Source organism: Amblyomma maculatum, chromosome 1, assembly GCF_055883805.1.
Source record: "Amblyomma maculatum isolate TAMU_Amacu chromosome 1, ASM5588380v1, whole genome shotgun sequence".
Classification (NCBI taxonomy): domain Eukaryota; kingdom Metazoa; phylum Arthropoda; class Arachnida; order Ixodida; family Ixodidae; genus Amblyomma; species Amblyomma maculatum.
The window spans coordinates 97,437,714-97,456,045 of NC_139344.1; the positions used below are offsets into that span (position 1 = coordinate 97,437,714).

At 43.5% G+C, this 18,332-nt stretch overlaps 1 protein-coding gene across 3 annotated transcripts in view; it reads right to left on the reverse strand.

Moving 5' to 3' along the window:
• Positions 1–5,106: 5,106 nt before the first annotated feature.
• LOC146203266 (endonuclease/exonuclease/phosphatase family domain-containing protein 1-like) overlaps positions 5,107–18,332 on the reverse strand; it is a 44,607-nt gene continuing 31,381 nt past the window's right edge. For all 3 annotated transcript variants that reach the window (XM_084588639.1, XM_084588640.1, XM_084588641.1), the window contains exons 9-11: positions 17,764–17,874; positions 7,508–7,677; positions 5,107–7,250 (exon numbers count right to left, since the gene is read on the reverse strand). In XM_084588639.1, coding sequence (XP_084444765.1) covers positions 7,538–7,677; positions 17,764–17,874 — 251 coding nt within the window. In that variant the 3' untranslated portion in view covers positions 5,107–7,250; positions 7,508–7,537. The remainder of the gene's footprint in view (positions 7,251–7,507; positions 7,678–17,763; positions 17,875–18,332) is intronic.

Sequence of the window (18,332 nt, forward strand, 5' to 3'; positions counted from 1 at the left end):
TACTTTTTACAGTCTCTAGATACAAAAACCATGACATACTGATGAAGCACAAATCTGCATTAACTAGCACAAATGGTTTATATAAACAAAAATGCAGACAAATGTAGACTGCTCAGATACTAGTAATAATAAAACAGATCTTGACAGGATCTAGGGTTCTATAACAATATGTATTATTCAACTTGTACATATTTCAATCACTACAGGATCAACTGACACAGAATCACATGTATAGGTGTCACCCACAATTAAGAACAAATAACACAAGTGGGACACAAGAAAAGAACACACTGCAAAAAAAGCACAGTAGTCTCAATATTTAGATTGAGCATAGTAACAATGGCATATTTCACATATAAGCAGCTTAAGAAAATATGTAGAAAGCTGAAGGGAAAATCCTTTTTAAGCAACTTGCTGTTTAGTTTACACCTTGATTTACAGTGTCAGACTCCAGTAGATTTACATAATAAAAGAGTACAATAAAGTTTTCTGCTTAAAATTTTACTTTAAGATGAAAATTATCACAAACCTATTGCAATATGAACCTATATTGCATGCATATATTCAATGTTTCAGGGTCCAAGTAACAACCTCCCAATTGAACACAAGTTAAAAAAATGTTAATATAGTACTTAACAGAACCTGCATCCCTACTTTAAAACAAGTAATAGCACTTTTATACACATAATTAGGACAATCTGGACCCATGTTCTAAAATGACACCTTTCATACAACTGCCACTGAGAATAATAATAATACCTATTGTTTTCTTACAAAAACATTTGAAAAAGGAGAAGGTGCCCAGAGAAGGTTTGTTAGTGACTAGCAGTATACCAGAAGCCAGATCATTTCAAACTACTGCCTACACATGCAATGTGTCACAGCATGTGTGCAGAGCATGGAACGTGATTGTGTTGGTAAAATTTAGGCTGACCAGAACTAGGAAAGGATCATTTCCCTTGTGCAGCTTTACTGCATTATATGGTAAACGAAGTCTACCAAAGGAATGGCACAGAAAACTGCATAAAGTACACATGTGCTTATCAGGCTGTAACATGAAGGCAATAGTCATTCAGAGAGAGAGAAAAGAAAAGCACCAACTAATGTGAACAGCCATTAGAAGCAAACTGTCCTTCCACAAAACTGTGCTTACATTGGAAGATTCAAGCAACCACGCACTGTGTGGATGATGATAGTAAAAAGAAAAAAAAAAAAAAAAAAAAGCCTGAGACACTTTGGAAGACTGAAGCACCACGAACCTGCAACTAAGTATGTTGACACATATGAACGGCTAAGAATACCTATCCTGAAATGCTGCATACACTGTTATCCCCAAGAATTGCTGGAATATTACAGCATCAGCTTTTTTTTAACAGAATGCTGCTCGAACATGTGCTCCAATGAGAGCAATGCATTCTATGCAGTTCAGGTTTTTCATACTTTACGAAAGATTTCTGTGCAAAACGGTCTTTCCTGACAAGTAACACAACTACCAAGGCTATGCTATGACAAATCAAAGGTAATGCATACACATATTGGTATAACTCCTGTGTAACTGCACTTTACCGCTTTTTTTTTTTTTTTTTTTTTGCAGTAATCCAGTTTTTGCAAACAAACATTCATTAACCTGATTAGGTTTTGACTTTTCTTGCACGAGTGCAAAAACATTGAAAATTGTAGCCATAGAGAAAAATGACAATACTAATAAAATAATTTGCACCTCTTCATTCATAGTTAACCATGTGTTCTTCTTTAACTTACTAAGATGTGCTAAAGAGGTGCCAAGTATCTAAAAGCTTAAGCAACACTGAGAATTCAATAAAAATCAACTGTTTAAAAACCACAGCACAAGAAGAAGTATTATGTATGCAGTGAAAAGGAGTAAAAATTTGCACATCAGTTAATAGTCAGCTGCACAGCAGTGCAATGTAGTACAGTGGGGTGAGCATAGCTTGGGTGGGCTTTCCAAAATGCCCACAGTGCAATATGAAGGCAAAAATGCATCTGCACTAAAAGAACGGTTAGGTTTGGCTGATTACACACTACACCAGCAAAATCATTTCAGGCTTTACAAGTCACCAAAGTGAGTATGTGAAGTGATTAAAGCATTGCAACAAGCCCAAAATAATAATAAAAAAAGTTAAGGTAGTAAACGTAAAAGTACCCCTGCTGTATGCCTTTCTCCACTCCTGTCATTATGTATTATGTGCTTCCTTTATATGTGAGAATGAAGGATGTTATCGCCTGAATGTCATTAGTCCCTCAACTAACCAGTCCACAAAAGCCCAACAAAGGCAACCTTTATCACCGGCTCAATGTGCACCTTAATCTAACGAGCACAAATTCAACAGTAGCAAGTTATTACAGTGCATTGGTACATGTTCTAGATACTACAGTGATTAATTTATACAAAGATAAGTGTATCTTTTTTTTTCTTTGAGCAAGGGGAATGTCAAAACCAAGCAATACGTTAAAGTACAAACAATCCTGAGAAAAACCTTTCTGAAAAAACTCAACAGCATAAAATGTCAGTAAATGGGACACAACCAAAATATAATAAAGGGTGCTGAGCAAAACATTCAATTTCTGAATTAGGTATTAAAAAAGTTTTAAAATGCTGCATGTCAAATATACTATGTTGCAGTGGAAAACTAGAAAGCAAATTTTGAGTGAATTTATTGCAGACAGAATAATGCATAAAAGCATATCATATATGTAAAACTACAATACAGATGACAACTCATACTTTGCTAATGTGTTCAGCCAAATTTAAAAACCGGGGAGTTTATAATTATACAATACATTATTAGCCAGAACTGCAAACCGAAAAATTTCCTCAATCAAATCAACCTAGCTTCATAAAGCTGACCTAAATTAGGAACACAGTAGCATATTGCAAATGCCAGTTTCACTTCCCTCCAGATTAAGGTTTATGCAATAATTCATGTACCATCTACTATCAGCATTTACTACAATCCATCCCATTGTTCATTTCAACGGTGTGGTGGATTGTAAACTTTTACAGCAAATGATACATCAACCTCACAAAAGCATATTTTACAAGGTATGGCTGCAGTAGTGCTGTGACCTTACTGAAAAATTATTGCATTGGAAAAGTAAAATGAATGCAATGAAGCCTCCACAGTAAGAAAACAAAGCACAGAATTAGATTTTTTATACTCACATAGTAAAATGAGCCTGATGTTACCTGGGGTTATGAAAAATGCTCACTGAACTCTGATATTGGTTATTGAGAAATGGACATCTCCCCATTTATCTTGCAAATGGTTAACATACAGCTACTGGCCAGGTCAACCTATGCTCTTGACAAAAAAAAAGCATTTGCCATTCATGTGAAATCTGCCTTTGCACCTAGCCCAAACTCCACTCGGGAGGACTGGGAGGCGACCCTACTCACCTGCTCTGACCTGAAAGCCCAAAAGGCGTTGGTCAAATGAGCAATGGCGGCATTGGAAGCTACTGGGGTCCCATACTAGGGACTCCACCTAGTGTTTGTGAGGGGAAGAGCACTACGCCTAACCCCAGAGCAACTTCCATGTAACTCTCTACTTTTAATAAACGTTTTCACCGCCCACCTGCAATGAATCAAGTAGCTCTAAATTAGACCACCGTAAGAAAAGTTAATGTATTACATGGTACTCTATTTAAGAGAAGCAAAGGGAGCAGATTACCAGGATCTTGCAAAACAAATGCTTGAACCATTAACATGTGGCAATGCAAACTACAGACTTGTAAACCTTTCAGACATACCTATGACTTCTTAGAAACTAGCAGAAAGAAAAAAAAAAAAAAAAGCACAGGAGGTGGACATAAAAAAGAGAGCCAAACGGTATGGCCGCTGCTTAATGAACTAGCTGTACCACCCAACAGGCAGATGTGAAGGTATAAATTCTTGAAAGGTACATATTTGTCCTCTCATGTTGTATGGGGACGCTTGACAGCAGCTTTACTGGTGCAGTGATTTCAACTCTTCATTCTCTTACTAGACAGTGTCACTTCTGACATCTGCATTGCTGTTTGGGCAGATAACATGCCTGTCAATAATGCAAGAATATTTTTTGCATTACCATAATGCAAGGTACAGATTATGTCAAAATGTAATAAACTTCTCACTAAAAGTATTTCAAGTAAGAGAGCACCCCTGCGGACAAAAGTAGACGAAGCGAGCTTTTTTCTTCTATTATTTTTCACGCCTTGCATAAATGAAATTGGCAGTAGTGGTATGTGCGATCCGGTACTAGACGCCAGTGCCTTTTCACTAGGACAAATATTGTTTTTTCATCTCCAGTGTAGAAGGCGTGATTTTAATTTGAACGGAAAAGCGTGCTCCGTTTACTTATGTCCGCACCTGTAAATTGTGAAACACCTGGAATGTCTTGCCTGTTTAACTATGCAATGGTGCAGGAAGGGGCATTCGAGAGAGACCACTGCAATTCACCCTGCACAACAAAGCTGAAACAGCACAACCAATCTATGCAAATGCCAATGTTTACGGCCAACAGCAGGAAGTTCAGCTCTGCTATCTCAATATTTGTTTTCAGCTCATTTAATAATGGCTTGTATTATGTTTAGATTACTGCTGATGTCATATAGCATGTGATTTGAGCCCTAGAACAAAGGCACTGCTCTTTTAACAAAACCCTGCCATGCAACCAACCTAAGTCTCAAGTTGCGGATTTTGTTAATGCCTCATAGACTTTAAACATTTTAAATTAAGTTCTTATAATAGACCCAAGGTTTAAAATATATGCCGAGTGGCCATACTATTTTGCGCACTGGCAAGCACAATTTCAACAGAACAACAGGATAGAGAGGCTACAAAAGGTAATTTTCCACTGCAACACCAGTACGAGTCTACATACTGTGGGAACCAGTAACAGCAAGGACTAGAAATCAGGGGATTCCCACAATACATAGCACTGTTGAAACACACATTTCTTTACACACACACACACACACACACACACACACACACACACACACACACACAAAAAAAAAAAAAGTTACCTGGGAAGTAAAAGCTTCACTGATCTGATTAGGTTACGAAAAAAAGAAGAATGCATAAACGTCTGTTGCCAAGTTCAGAAAAAAAAAAAAATCTCATTGGACGAGTGAAAATGAACTGCCATGTTCAACTGGGGTACACCTGCAGAATTCGTCTCGTTGCTGTTTAAAGAATGGGAACTGTGTGGATGCCTCTCAGCGTGACATTTAAAAACTGTCAGCATGCACCCAGCTGTACATAGCACAAATGACCACATCACAAAAAGCAGGTACTCTAAAAGCAACACCAGTAAGAACACAAAGGTTGTAAACAAGACACTTCATAAAGCATATACAGAGGCTTCGTGATTCTGTTTGTGAAACATCACTCATAAACCTGCAAAAGATATATGAAATTTAACAAAATGAGCAGTGCATAAAAAACTCAGTCATAGCAGTACACAAGTCTCATTAGTAGTATCAGTGTAAATAACAAACAACATAGTGCTTCTTGGACCCACTATGTGGGCTTTATGCCGCCAACTCTCCATGTTTTGTTCTGCTGCTACACTTCTAACCCTCATCATTCGAGCCTTTGGAGGCATAGTTTAAAAAAATAGATCCTTTAACGAGCCATTACATTACAAAAATAAGCTTTCAGTTCATGCAGAAACAATCCAGGGCTAGATTACCTGCCATGGATGATTGCCTCAAAGGCAGGAGCCTTTAATATGAGCAGCATCAGACGCCAAGCAGAATTTTTGACCGAAATTTCACTCACTGAATTCTGTTGCCAACCAAAGAAAATTGACGTACAATGGCTAAGCAGTGCCAGTAGCACTTTTTCCTTTGTTTCATAACGCCAAATGAAGCATCTGAATTTAAACACACGTAGCTTCAGCTACCTGCGTGAACAAAACAGGAGAGTTGACTTAGTACAGAACTAAGAGCAACACCCATCTTACAAAGCATCTAAAAAGGAGCAAACTGTACTCCCCGTGCAGACTGTTTCTACAAAGTACAGCTGTCAGATATGACACACATACAGAAACACCCACACTGGCTTTTCCCAATGTAGCTAGTTGAATCTCCCCACAAGACAAAATATGGCTCAGCTGCACAGAGGAGATGAGATTAAAATCTGATATATGATAAGTACTGCTGAACAGTTATAGGCCGTGTGCAGAACCTTCGCACAAGCCTGTTTTCATGACTCCACAAGATCACTTATTCTGGTTATCCATAATCTCTGTGCATGTGCAACAGTAGTGCAGCTCCATCGGCCTCCTGAGGTATGTACAGATATACAGAATAAATTCCCCTATTCACTCCAAAAGTGACTTGATCTTCACAGGCCATACAAAGGTCCAGTTATTTACAGTTAAAACACCAATCACAGAGAAAACAAGGCAAATGCTCTGACTTAGGCACAGCTCATCTCACACCTAGAGTTCCGTAAGAACTAAAACTGACAGAAGCATTTCTGATGAACTAACATACTCTGAGATGCAAAGCACTTTTGCGAGGTCAGATCACAGCAAGTGCTAATGATGAACCTAATGTAAAACACACGGCAAGGTATCAGAGTTGTATTAAAAACCAACAAAGCTACACGACTAGGTCAACATGTCCAAGTAAGGTAGCGTCTCCAAAGGAGAGTGCCAAAGGCACAGGGAACATCTTAAAAGCATGAAGTGCCAGGATGAAAAGGGGTTAAAAATATGCGACACATGTCCTCTATCATGCTGCACCATTTCAAAAATATTCATCTAAGACACAAATTCCTTTAAGGATGCTGAAGACCATTATCGAGCACACTAATTGCCACTGTTAAGGCATCAGAAAGACATCCAACAAGGGCTTTTTTTTTAAAAATGCATCTTGCCGCTCCAGCAACTTGATATCCTCTCGACTCCAAGACTCGCACGGAGGCAATGGAGAATTGCCAAAAGATTTGCCAAAATATTCCTCCCAGCAGTGCCTAAAAGTGGGTGTTCAATGGAGAACCAAACTATTGGCAGAAGAGATGCAGCGCCACACACAACTTTCCCATCCTATCCTGCCACAGAAGAAGTGGGAATCATAAAGCAACATTTCACGGCCCAGCCTCAATAATATGGCACTGCATAATGGCATTCATATACAGCCAGTGCAAATTTCTGTGATGAACAATGAAGGCAGCAACCCCGAAGTTCCTCTATGTTGGCCAGCTGTAGCGATAAAATGCCAGTGACTGTCTGCAGCACCTGCAAGAAGAAAAACGCAATGGCTCTTCAAGTGCAAGGTAAGTCAGGACCTTTGAGAAAGATCCAGGTGGATCTCAAGAGAAAAATCAGGCAGCACCTGTTAGACATTCATATGATCAATGCAGCCTATTAGGCTTCTAAGCAGTGTACACTGACTGATTAATACAACTGTAAGGCAGGAGCAGTATTCATAACAGCTCGCTAAGCTTTTTCTGCTGATTGAAATGCTGCAGGAACAAAGATATAAAATGTCTCACCAAGAGTGATTGGGGGTGAGGGAGAAGCCATCATGCCGATGCCTGGCCATTAGGAATGTCGGCCAGTAGCTGCACGAGAAGAGGTGGCAGGTCGCTTACAGAGCCGCCCCAGTGCCAGCCGCATGGAATCAGTGGGTGGCTCAGGCCCTCTTGCACACGGCGGATGCTGCCTGCATTCAGGAAGAGAAGAGCCATTGTGCAACACTGGGTCTGTCATGTCCCACAGGTTATACATAGGAGGCTGGACATTTTGGTTCTAACCGAAAAATACTGATAAAAATGCGTCGAGTCCATTACCTCACAATTCAGTTTTAACTGGAAAAGGCCAGAATCTGGCAACTACTAACATGCTATTCAGTGCCATAGGCACTACTAGTAAAATAGGCACTAGGCAATACAACAGTGGTGGAACTGGCAACTGGCTTCATGTAGCAGCTTTTGTAGCAGAAAAAATCGGTTTGTAGCAGAAAAAATCGCATTTTGTAGCAAATATTTGAGCTTTTGTAGCAGAAAAAAAAAAAATCTGTTGTAGCAAAATTTCAAATCTCGAGATGCTTAAATAAAGGACGCTTGTTTTATTTCTGGAACCCAATTGCTCAGTTGTTTATAATGACCATAGCCATGCAAAAAAAGGCTTCAAGCTCTAATGCAGCCTAAAGTGCTGTTCTTTGCTTACAAAGCCCCAAATTAAGCAAACAGGAAGTTTTGCTAAAAACAAAGCTGTTTTTATTCAGAGGGAAGGCATAACGAGATATGCAACTACACTATAAGCACTAACCTTAGAAAGAAGGTATACCTAGCTGTCTTAGTATAAAAACTCTCTGCAGAAATTACCGCTTCCTAAAACTGCAACTTTAAGGCACTATTTCTTCTCTTTCCTTGATGACTCCAACTTGGACAGTGCCACTGCGAGCCTTTCCTGTCCATTCTTCAGAAGGGCGTGTCCACTCTTAACGTCTGCAAAATTTCCAGACTCGACGCCTTTTGAGAAAGCAGCATTGGTGCTCATATTCCTGACCAGTCTGATCTCTTCATGTACCTTTTTCTGATTCTGACCTTTTTTCTGGGTGTCCTTATCCTGTACATCAAGGTGATGTCGAGGAGCCTTTTTGCTTCGAGACCCGTGCTGATTGGAGGAAAATGGGGAAGAATATTTTTGCAGGTCCTGGGTGAAGATATTTTTTCCCCCCCGCTGCTGGCGCTACTCAGTGAAAAGGCACGATGCATGGGGCGCCGATTCCGTGCGCTGTTCGCCATCTTTTTTCGTTCTTTTTCTTCCGGTGGTTTGGCGGGGTGGCTGGTTAATCAAAGCCATGAAGGAACCGGAGTCATGAGGTCTGCTTCTTCGCAGCGCACTGCAGGTATTCTGCGTATGCTTAGTGAAAATGTCCAAGGGTACTTACTGACCGTATGCGGGGCTGAAAATATATTGAGTACCTGCGCACGAGTTATGCTGTGAAATTATGCAAGGTTTTCCCCATAATGGGTTGAACTTAAGGTAAAAAAGCGGCCAACAGAGTTCAAAGCACGTGAACAGAAACAGTTGAATCCTTAGCGCTCTATCCGCTGCTACTCAGGCCACTGCAGCCCATATCTCACTGGTGAAAAAAAAAAAAAAGAAAAGAGCTAGCGTGCACACTGCTCCAGCTGTAGTTTGCCGCGGGCAGTTAAACAGTCACTCATTTGAAACCGCGCCGTATGCGTTGGCCAGCCTGCTCGCACATCCTTTGCACACACACACACACGCACGCATGCAAGAACACATGCACACAAATTAAGCGAGCGCCCAAAGCAGCTCGAAGCAGTCATGCGTTTTAACGTGCTTCGACCCTTCGACGGCCAGCCTGCCAGCCCCTCCTTTCACCCTTCCCACGCATTGGACTTGAGAGATATCTTGCAGCCCCCTCTCACTCGCTCCCAGTAGATAGGAAAAAAAAAAAAAAAAACGCCAGCAGGAGAGAAAGAAATGACAAATGTCTATTTTGTGTCATGTGATTGCCCGCCCAGAATCTGCAAAAATATTCTTCTGCCTTGCACAGTGTTGCCAGCAGATGTCAGTTTTGATTTCGTGACAGTTTAGTTTCGCTGTCAGCAGAGTTAATCAGCAACTTTTAGCACAGGCGGGGCACAGAAGTAGGCAAAAAATCGATTCTGTAGCAGCATGTAAAAGGATTTATGATTTGGCGCAGTTTGGCGCAATTGGCGCAGCAGTTCTACCACTGCTACAATAGGGAAAATTAAGGATGTGTTGAAATTAGGAACTAGGTCAGACTACGATACTATTTTTGGAATTCAGTACCGTGGTTGTGTGTTTCGAAGTAGCGACGTGTGAACTGAAGACGCGCTGGTGCAGATTGGAAGGCTTAGTGCAATCATTTAGTTGAGTAATTTTTTTTTTTCACCGCATGTAAGGGCTGTGACAACCTTTAGAAATGCAATAAGCCAGTGTCAACATGAAACCATGCATAAATGGCACGACACTGTCAACCTGGGCTTGCGGCAGTTCGACTGCTGCTGTCAATGTGCAAACAATATGAGGTGCAGTCCTCTCATTCAGTGCAGAGTGCAACAAGAGCATGACAACCAAGTTTTTGGAAATAAACTTCTACGAATGTTTTTGTCTTATGGTTCATCAGCCAAGTTAGAAGTTTTTACTTTTGCTACGACTGCAGAATTCCATCTGCTAGGATACGGATACTTCTTCATGGGCAATTTGCATGTTAATTACTGTTGCATGAAGTGCTCGTCCTAAAAACAGGTAGGATAAGCTACAGCTCACTTTTGACTACACAAGGACATCGTGTATTTCACAGAAAAAACCATTCACGCTAGAAAAATAATGATTACAAAATAAAAAAAAAAGCAAACAGAAAGCTGCGTTCTGAAATGAACACTCAAAAAAGTCCATTGAATATTTAAGAAACCTACACAGTCCAAGGGAGCAGAGCAGGTAGGAGAGGGGTTTGGCTCTACTCTGGACAGAATGTGGTAGCAGACTTGAACTTGAAGGTACTAAAAAAGATCTTATTAAAAGTTTATCTTAAAAGAAGTGCCCCAAAAAAGATATGTGAGCAGGCTAGGTGCATCTTAAATAATGTGAGCATGATGCACGAACTTCGAACATGAAGTCGGCAGCTTTTTCCTGCATGTGATAGTTTTATGCCATGGTGCTCTCTGCATTTGGTTAACAACCAAGGGAGGACGGTTTTTTACACAAGTAGCCCGCGCCGCCAGCACTGTACGCAAGACCTCCTCCAGTCATCATCCTCAGACCAATAGCCTCACTGAGCATTTTCACCGGACGTTGTCGGACATGATATCTACAGTCCAGCCTACTTACAACAGCCGCAGATATAACGAACGCTCGCTTAGTACGAACGAGGGCGGTGCTACCGTCAAAATATATATTGGGGCAATGGCACAGTGTCTCACATAGAACGAACTGTTGTGGCCTCAACACTCGGTTAGAGCGAACGCGAAGCTGTCGGGCCCCCGTAGTTGACCGAGCCGGCGGTGTTTGGTGCGGTTTCGCTCAACTGCGAACCCGCGGCAGGCGAATTTCGCGCACTTTGTGTTCCCCTGACACGACGCGAACACAGAGCGCACAAAGCGTCCCCCGGCGCTCCTTTGCGGGTAAAATAAAGTAAAAAAAAAAAAAAAAAAAAGCGCGTGTTGAAAAATGAAAACGAAAACGCGCACGCGCGTGGTGACGAGATAAAGTGGCGCCGCCCGCGTCGCTGTGATGCATCCACGTGATCTGCGTCGGCTAATCTGGAAAATCAGGCGCCTGCTCTACCGGCTCAAACCGGTTCTCCATTTGTTGCTTCGTTGCCACCCCGCGCTGAGGGCATTGCGCCGTCGACTCTTTCTGTGGGATGGCACTGCGTTGGCATCGTTGCCGCATCCGTGCCGTTCCCAGATCGGGGAGTTGAAGGCTGCCTCAACGCGCGAGCCCAAGGGCTTGACTTGCGCCTGGTGCGATGGAGGACTGTACGCCGACCTCTTCAGGTGCTAAAAGGAAAGCTGTCGACATCGCAACGAAGATGTCCATTGTTAATGAACTTGCTCAAGGTGCAAAAGCTGCGAACTGGTCAAGAAATACGGACTATCGGAATCGACCATTTCAACATTGCTAAGGGCAAGGAAAAGATTCTTGGTGTTACCGTGAATGCCGACCCGACGACTAGAAAGCGCCTTCAGAAGGCGACCTACGCGGAAGTTGAGGACGCAATGCTGAAGTGGTTCGCTGACGCCCGGTCTCGCAACGTTCCGATCAGTGGACCGCTGATGCTCTCCAAGGCTTCGCCTTCCTTTTGGACTTTCCCGATTTCAGCCCAGGCAATGGATGGCTCCACCGGTTTAAGGCTCGCCACGGAATTGTTTTCAAGGCGGTCGTCGGCAAGGCCGCGTCTGTGAACAATGAGGACGTCGATGCGTGGCTTTCCGACAATCTCCCAACAATCACGAGCTATGCTCCACGGGACGTTTACAATGCCGACGAGACTGCGTTGTTTTATCAGATGTTGCCATCTAAAACGCATGCCTTGAAAGGCGACAAGTGCGCAGGAGGGAAGAACAGCAAGTTGCGCATAACCGTTTGTCACAAAATCGGCGCACATTTTCATCAAGCCGGCACGGCGCGAGGCCCGCGCGGCGTCTCGTGGAAAGCTCGAGAAAAACCTCCTTCCCCGCGCGAGAGACGCGGACTCATTAGCCTGGAATACGCCTGAAAAATCGAGAATCTTCTATAGGACCTAGCCAATGACGACGCGCGGCTCGACGGGAGGAGGAGAGAGGGCTATAACCAGCGAAGCTAAGTGTGTGTGCGCGCTAGCTTTGACGCGTGCTGACAGAGAGATGCGGCACGTCCTATTTAAAGAGACCGCGCCGCTTGTTGAGTCAGTCAGTCAGTCAGTGTTTGCGACGTGTTCGCCTGTGCTTCGGCTGGACTCCCGGGGATCACCCGCTGCTGGCAAGCCCACGGACCTGCAAGGGAGTGGCGCTCGTCTATATGGCGGCCACATCGCGACTTTTGAGGCGTTGGACTGCAACAGTGCCCGGTGAACAATTTGGTGTTTGTTTATGTAACTCTCTCGTGTTTCACCTGTGTTGTAAAGCCTCTATGTTATTGAATACCTCTGTAATTGCATGCTTAGCGTTTGTTATTCTGTGAGCCTCTCGTCTGTGCAGTTTTACTGTTTGTGTATTCCTCTGTATCGTCTCTTGCTGTGTATAAAGTTTGTTTTCTTTGTTACTTCTGACTCCGATCCTTACTCTGGCTTGAACCGGCAACCGCTGGGCACCAAACGGCCACCCCATTCCGTCACTGCAAGGTAGTTGAATTCCGGCTGAGCTTGCCACGCATTTCGAGGGCATCTCCTTTGCGACCAGAACAGCTAAGGGTGTCTGGGAGTGTGCGCACCGTTAAGGGCGCATCGTTAATAATACCCCCTAATTATTAACGGGTGACACCGTTCTTCTGTGTGTCAATATGGACGGCAGTGACCGGCGGCTGCCTTTTGTCATTGGCAAGTCACGTAAGCCGCGATGCTTTGGAAGCTACGTGCCCGTACGCTACAGGAACAATACAAAAGCCTGGATGAATCGTGACTTATTTGTCGAATGGCTTGTCGAGTTCGACCGCGACATGGCACGAAAAAACAAGAAGGTCCTGCTCGTGATGGATAACTGTGCGGCGCACCATGTGCAGCCTTTCTTGAGTGCGGTGACAGTGCTCTTCTTGCTTCCCAATGCAACCTGCAAAATTCAGCCGCTGGATATAGGCATCATTCATGCATTCAAGGTGTGCTACCGGCGGCGCGTCGTCCAACGCTTTTTGATCGTGATTGATGCTGCCATGCCAGTTCGCATCAGCTTGCTTGCCGCCGTGGAGATGTTGAAAGCGGCGTGGATGGAACTCACCGCGGAGTGCATAGCAAATTGCTTCCGCAAGGCGGGTTTTATGGGCCCAGGCACCGAGGACGCCATAGATCACCCACCGGAAGGCCGGTCGCACGAGGATTTGTGGCAACATGTCGTTGACACGCAGCTGGCCGGACCTGACGTTGCCTGGGACGATTTAGTTTCTGCTGATGACGACACTGACATTGTGGAGCCATGCACTGATGAAGCTATTGTGCGTTAAGTGCGAGCCCTTCCTGACTGCCCAAAAACCGACGAGGACGATGACGAGGATGCTGCTCTACCGCCGGTTGCTGTGAACGCTTCAACTACGATCGGTTACATCGCGTCGCTTAAGGAACTCGTGTGCAGCAGAGGCCTTGGCGATGAACATATTACCGCGCTGGAAAAATTAGAAACGGCAGTGATGCGATCAGCTTTGAAGAAGCAGACATGCATCACGGACTTTTTTCAAAAATAAAGTTAACTTTCGTCTCGCTTGCTCTTTTTGCCTGTGTTATAGGTGGTCAACTTACTACGAACTTTGGATACAACGAACAAATGCGGCGTGACGATCAAGTTCGTTATAAATGGGCTGGACTGTATCGACACCTGACTTGACCATAAGAATTGGACATTTTGCTTTTAGTCACCTTTGCTCATAATTCTGCAGTTCAGAGTACCACTGGCTACAGCCCTTTCTTCCTAGTTTACGGCGTCAACCTTCCTCCGTAATAGATACCACATTCTCCTGTGCCCCATTTCTCCATACACGTCTCTGGGAGAACGCTTAGCATCTTGTATGGCCCACTGTCATCTACTTGCGTGTGCCAACATTAAAGCTGCAATAGCTGGGCCACGTGAAGAGTAATGGAGGGCTTTGTACTAATTGTGACCATCTATAATTCTTTCAGCATACCAAAGCTTCAGCACATGGGTGTTTTGGAACCTTGCCTCCAGAAATAAATAAACTGACGCTAAACATGAAAAAGCCATAACGACCAGCCAAATAAGCTAAGCTGCATTACATATCAGTATACGTGAACAATGTAATTTTCTAAAAGAAAAAAAAATCTGGATGCAGGCTTTCCCAAGGCATCGGGTACTTGTAGGAAAAAAGAAAGTAAAACTGCAAATGACAAAATAACTCTTAGCACCTGGCACTGTAGCAGTCTTGCCCATATAGACCTTTCTAGTAATTCTGCCGTGCCACCGAGCGGCCGCGCAAAGCCCCATGGGAAAGCGGAGTGCTGCCGCGCTCACGTCTCTCAGACTCTGCCAGCCATCTTGGCATCCTTTCTGCGCTGCTGCTTCCCGCTGTTTTCTTTTAATTACATTGTGCCCACCATTCTTTTGCATCGTGTTGTACAGTTGGGGTTGCATTCTAAATCCATGGATCATCAGTCAACACAAAAAAGTCCGGTGTTCGCCCACTGCAGCTCCCCGTGGGGGTGCGCACATGCGCAGTGCGGAAACCCTTTCCTCTGCTATCTCTGCGCCGACACGCGCATCTGGAGCCTAGCAGTGATGGGAGCAGCTTGTTGCTTTTACAGCGCGTCCGCTGTAGCAGCATGTGCCATGCATGGCGACCTTGGCTTTACATGGCGTAGTGAAGCCTTTGCTTCAAAAGTCACGAAAAAATTGCATAAAGACTAGCAGTTAACCATCAAAGCAATCCGGGTTTGCTGCATTTGCAAGGAAACACGAACAATGCGCACGAGATGACGCATGTTGTCAGAAAGCAGCGGCACAGCACGCCAACCCGTCTGCCAGCAGCCGACTCGGGTGGTGATCGCTCCGTTCTCCCAACATGCTTTGCGCGGATCCGCCAGGGGATCGCGCGGCGCTGCAATTTGTGGAAAGGTCTATTTAGCTAAGAAAACATTTCATGCAACACACATTTCATTAAACGCAACTTAACTGAAACAATTTTTTGGTATCGTATTTCTGGTTTTTATAATCTACCACTAAAGAAAAACATCGGACGGCATTCAGTGAACCAAGGAAGAATTAATATGTGCATAAGCACACTCCCCTAAAGCAAGACATGAGAGGTAGACATTTCTGGTACATACAAGAACATGGGCCTCGATTCACATTCACAAGTATGCTATGCAACACTTGTCACTACAAGTTGACAGCAGCTGACATGCAAAATTGAGCTTGCAGCACAGTCACATCCCAATGTGTCCCATCCATCAACAGCCAAGGTTTAATCAAAAAGCTGCAAGACGATAAAAAAAAAAGGTTTCGACTCTTTCCTTGCAGAATTATATAAATTATTACACTGGAGAAAGCGAGTTAGCCTTGAACTAATAACACAAATACAAAAGGCACAAGTAAAACAGCCGCAAAGCATCAAATGGGAACATAAGGATGCAGTTTTATGGTTTGGTTTGGTTTGTGGGGTTCACATCCCAAAGCGACTCAGGCTATGAGAGACGCCGTAGTGGAGGACTCCGGGTATTTCGACCACCTGAGGTTCTTTAACGTGCACTGACATCGCACAGCACACGGGCGCCTTTGCTTTTCGCCTCCATCGAAAAGCGGCCGCCGAGGCCGGGATTGAATCCCGCATCTTTGGGAACGGTAGTCGAGCGCCGTAATCACTGTGCCACCCCGGCGGGGCGGATGCAATTTTATGTCCTTGTGTGCTTGTGAACACCCTAACCACTGCGCCCCCCCGTGCTGGGCTGGCACAGTGGTTAGGGTGTTTGACTACTTTGCCCAAGGATATGCAAGTGAATCCCGGCCTCGGCGACTGCTTTAAAGTGGAGGCAAAAAGCCAGGTACCTGTGTTCTGTGCGATATCAATGCACGTTAAAGAATTCCAAGTGGTCGAAATTTCTGGAGCCCTCCACTATGGTGTCTCTCATAGCCTGAGTCGCTTTCGGATGTTACACCCCATAAACCATCTTTTTCAGAGCCATAAAGAAAACATGCAAGGTTCAAAAAAGGTTCAACTGTTCAACCAGCATGACTCACTTAAATGAGAGCAATTACAACTACCAAATGCACCCACAGACAGCCTGCAAGCTTGTCCTCGTAAAGCACGCTACATACTTTGTCTAGCCGTCAAGAAAACTCTGAAGCTAAAAGCAACTTTTCAGAAATTCTGCACATCAGTGTCATTTTTCATATACAACCTTTTATTATGAAAAGGTTTCATTACTCAACACATAATGCTCTTTAATATGCAGGGCTTTTCACTTAGGAGTGCCAGCAATATTTAAAAACAGTCTTTTTGAGTTAGAAGAGTGCCTTCGTTGGCACAGCACTGTCAGCAGTCCCGTGCATTAAAATACATCTAATACGTGTTAACTAGCAGGCTGGTTAACTAACCCTATATTAGTACCATTAGGCTCTTCTTTTTACGAATGGCCATCAAAGTAATCTCCCCATCAGTTTATAATTTCCAAAAATGTAATCCTTGTCACTGCTGCAGTGCAAGGAATTTCGGGGCCGTACTCCAGCGAAATTGCAACTGAGCGGCTACAGACAGCACTAGCCATCCCTACGAGTGTGCATCACACAGTGGGACACCTATCCCGCTGCTGCCTGTGGGTGCTCAGCTTCGCCTTCACCCGAGTATGACCCCAAAATTCCTTGTGGTGCAGTGGCGACAAGAACAGCACTTTCAAGAGCCTAAAACTGATATGGGCATTATTTATTGTGGGCTACAAATCCCTCGACACTAAAGAAAGAGCCTAACAGTAACAGGTAAAATATTAACTATAGATTTTAGCTGATCAGTACAATAGTTAACACGTTTTAGCTGTATTCTGATGCATATGATCGCTGATAACGTTATGCTGAAGACAGCAGTCTTCTAATTCAAAAATCAAATTTTTAGAAAATGCTGACAGTCTTAGTTGAAACGCCCTGTATATGGGTACAAGCAACATGAGAGGAAACACTTAAGAATCAAAATTGTTTCACTTCGACGTCAAATTAGATAACTCTTGCAGGCGTTCTGAATTCAGACAAAAATTATTAAGAAACAGGGATGTACATTTTCTATGCACCTTTGGGGACTATTTGTTAAATGTATGCTAAAGAAGTGCTCGGTTTCATTACTGCTTGTACCTGTATAATACATATACCTAAGGAACTTTGTGCCAATTTAATGACGGCTTCCACATATTGTCACGGTGCAGAAGAGAAAAGCCAACACTCAGCACGGTTGCAGGTCCAATAGAGTATGGGTCCTCTTTTTCTTTCTAAAACATTGGTGTCCTCGGGTGCCACATAATGACACCTGGTGGCATTATAATTGCAAGGCATTAACTGTAAAAGTGACAAAGGCAAAACAAACAAACAAAAAAGCCACTACTTATAGTAATTAGTTTCCAGACCTGTGCAAAACTTTCGCAGCTTGTCGGAGCACCAGATCTGTGTTGTGTCGTGAGGCTTTAACTTGCTTGGCCAGAGCAGATGGAAACCCATATCTGAAAGCATGCGCACTGCTGCGCAAACACAACCACGCAGGATTATAATACCAGAAGCTGGGAGCAAAACAGCTGAGGTTGTAAATGAAAAATCAATTTTGAAAGCTTTTATAAACCAGAAAAACAGGGTAACAACGAAGTAGCACGTGATTGAACCTTTATAATTGATACAAGCTTCAGCATGGCAATTGGTAGAGGAGATAAAGACAGCGTGCCTAAACTACAAAAGTACTAAAGAAACAAGGCACTCTTATGCTGAAAGCCATTTCTTCTGCAGGCCATTATATATGGCAGCAATAAACTACGGACTCACTTCAAACTCATCCATACTAAAAAGTTGATGCAAAACTTGATACTGCCTACAGTGACGACACAGCACAGATTGACTAAAATAAAAGTTTTTTTTTTTGTGTTGCTTTTGATTCGTCCTTAATCCAATAAAAAATGGCATGCTACTAAAGAGCAGAACCAGTTTT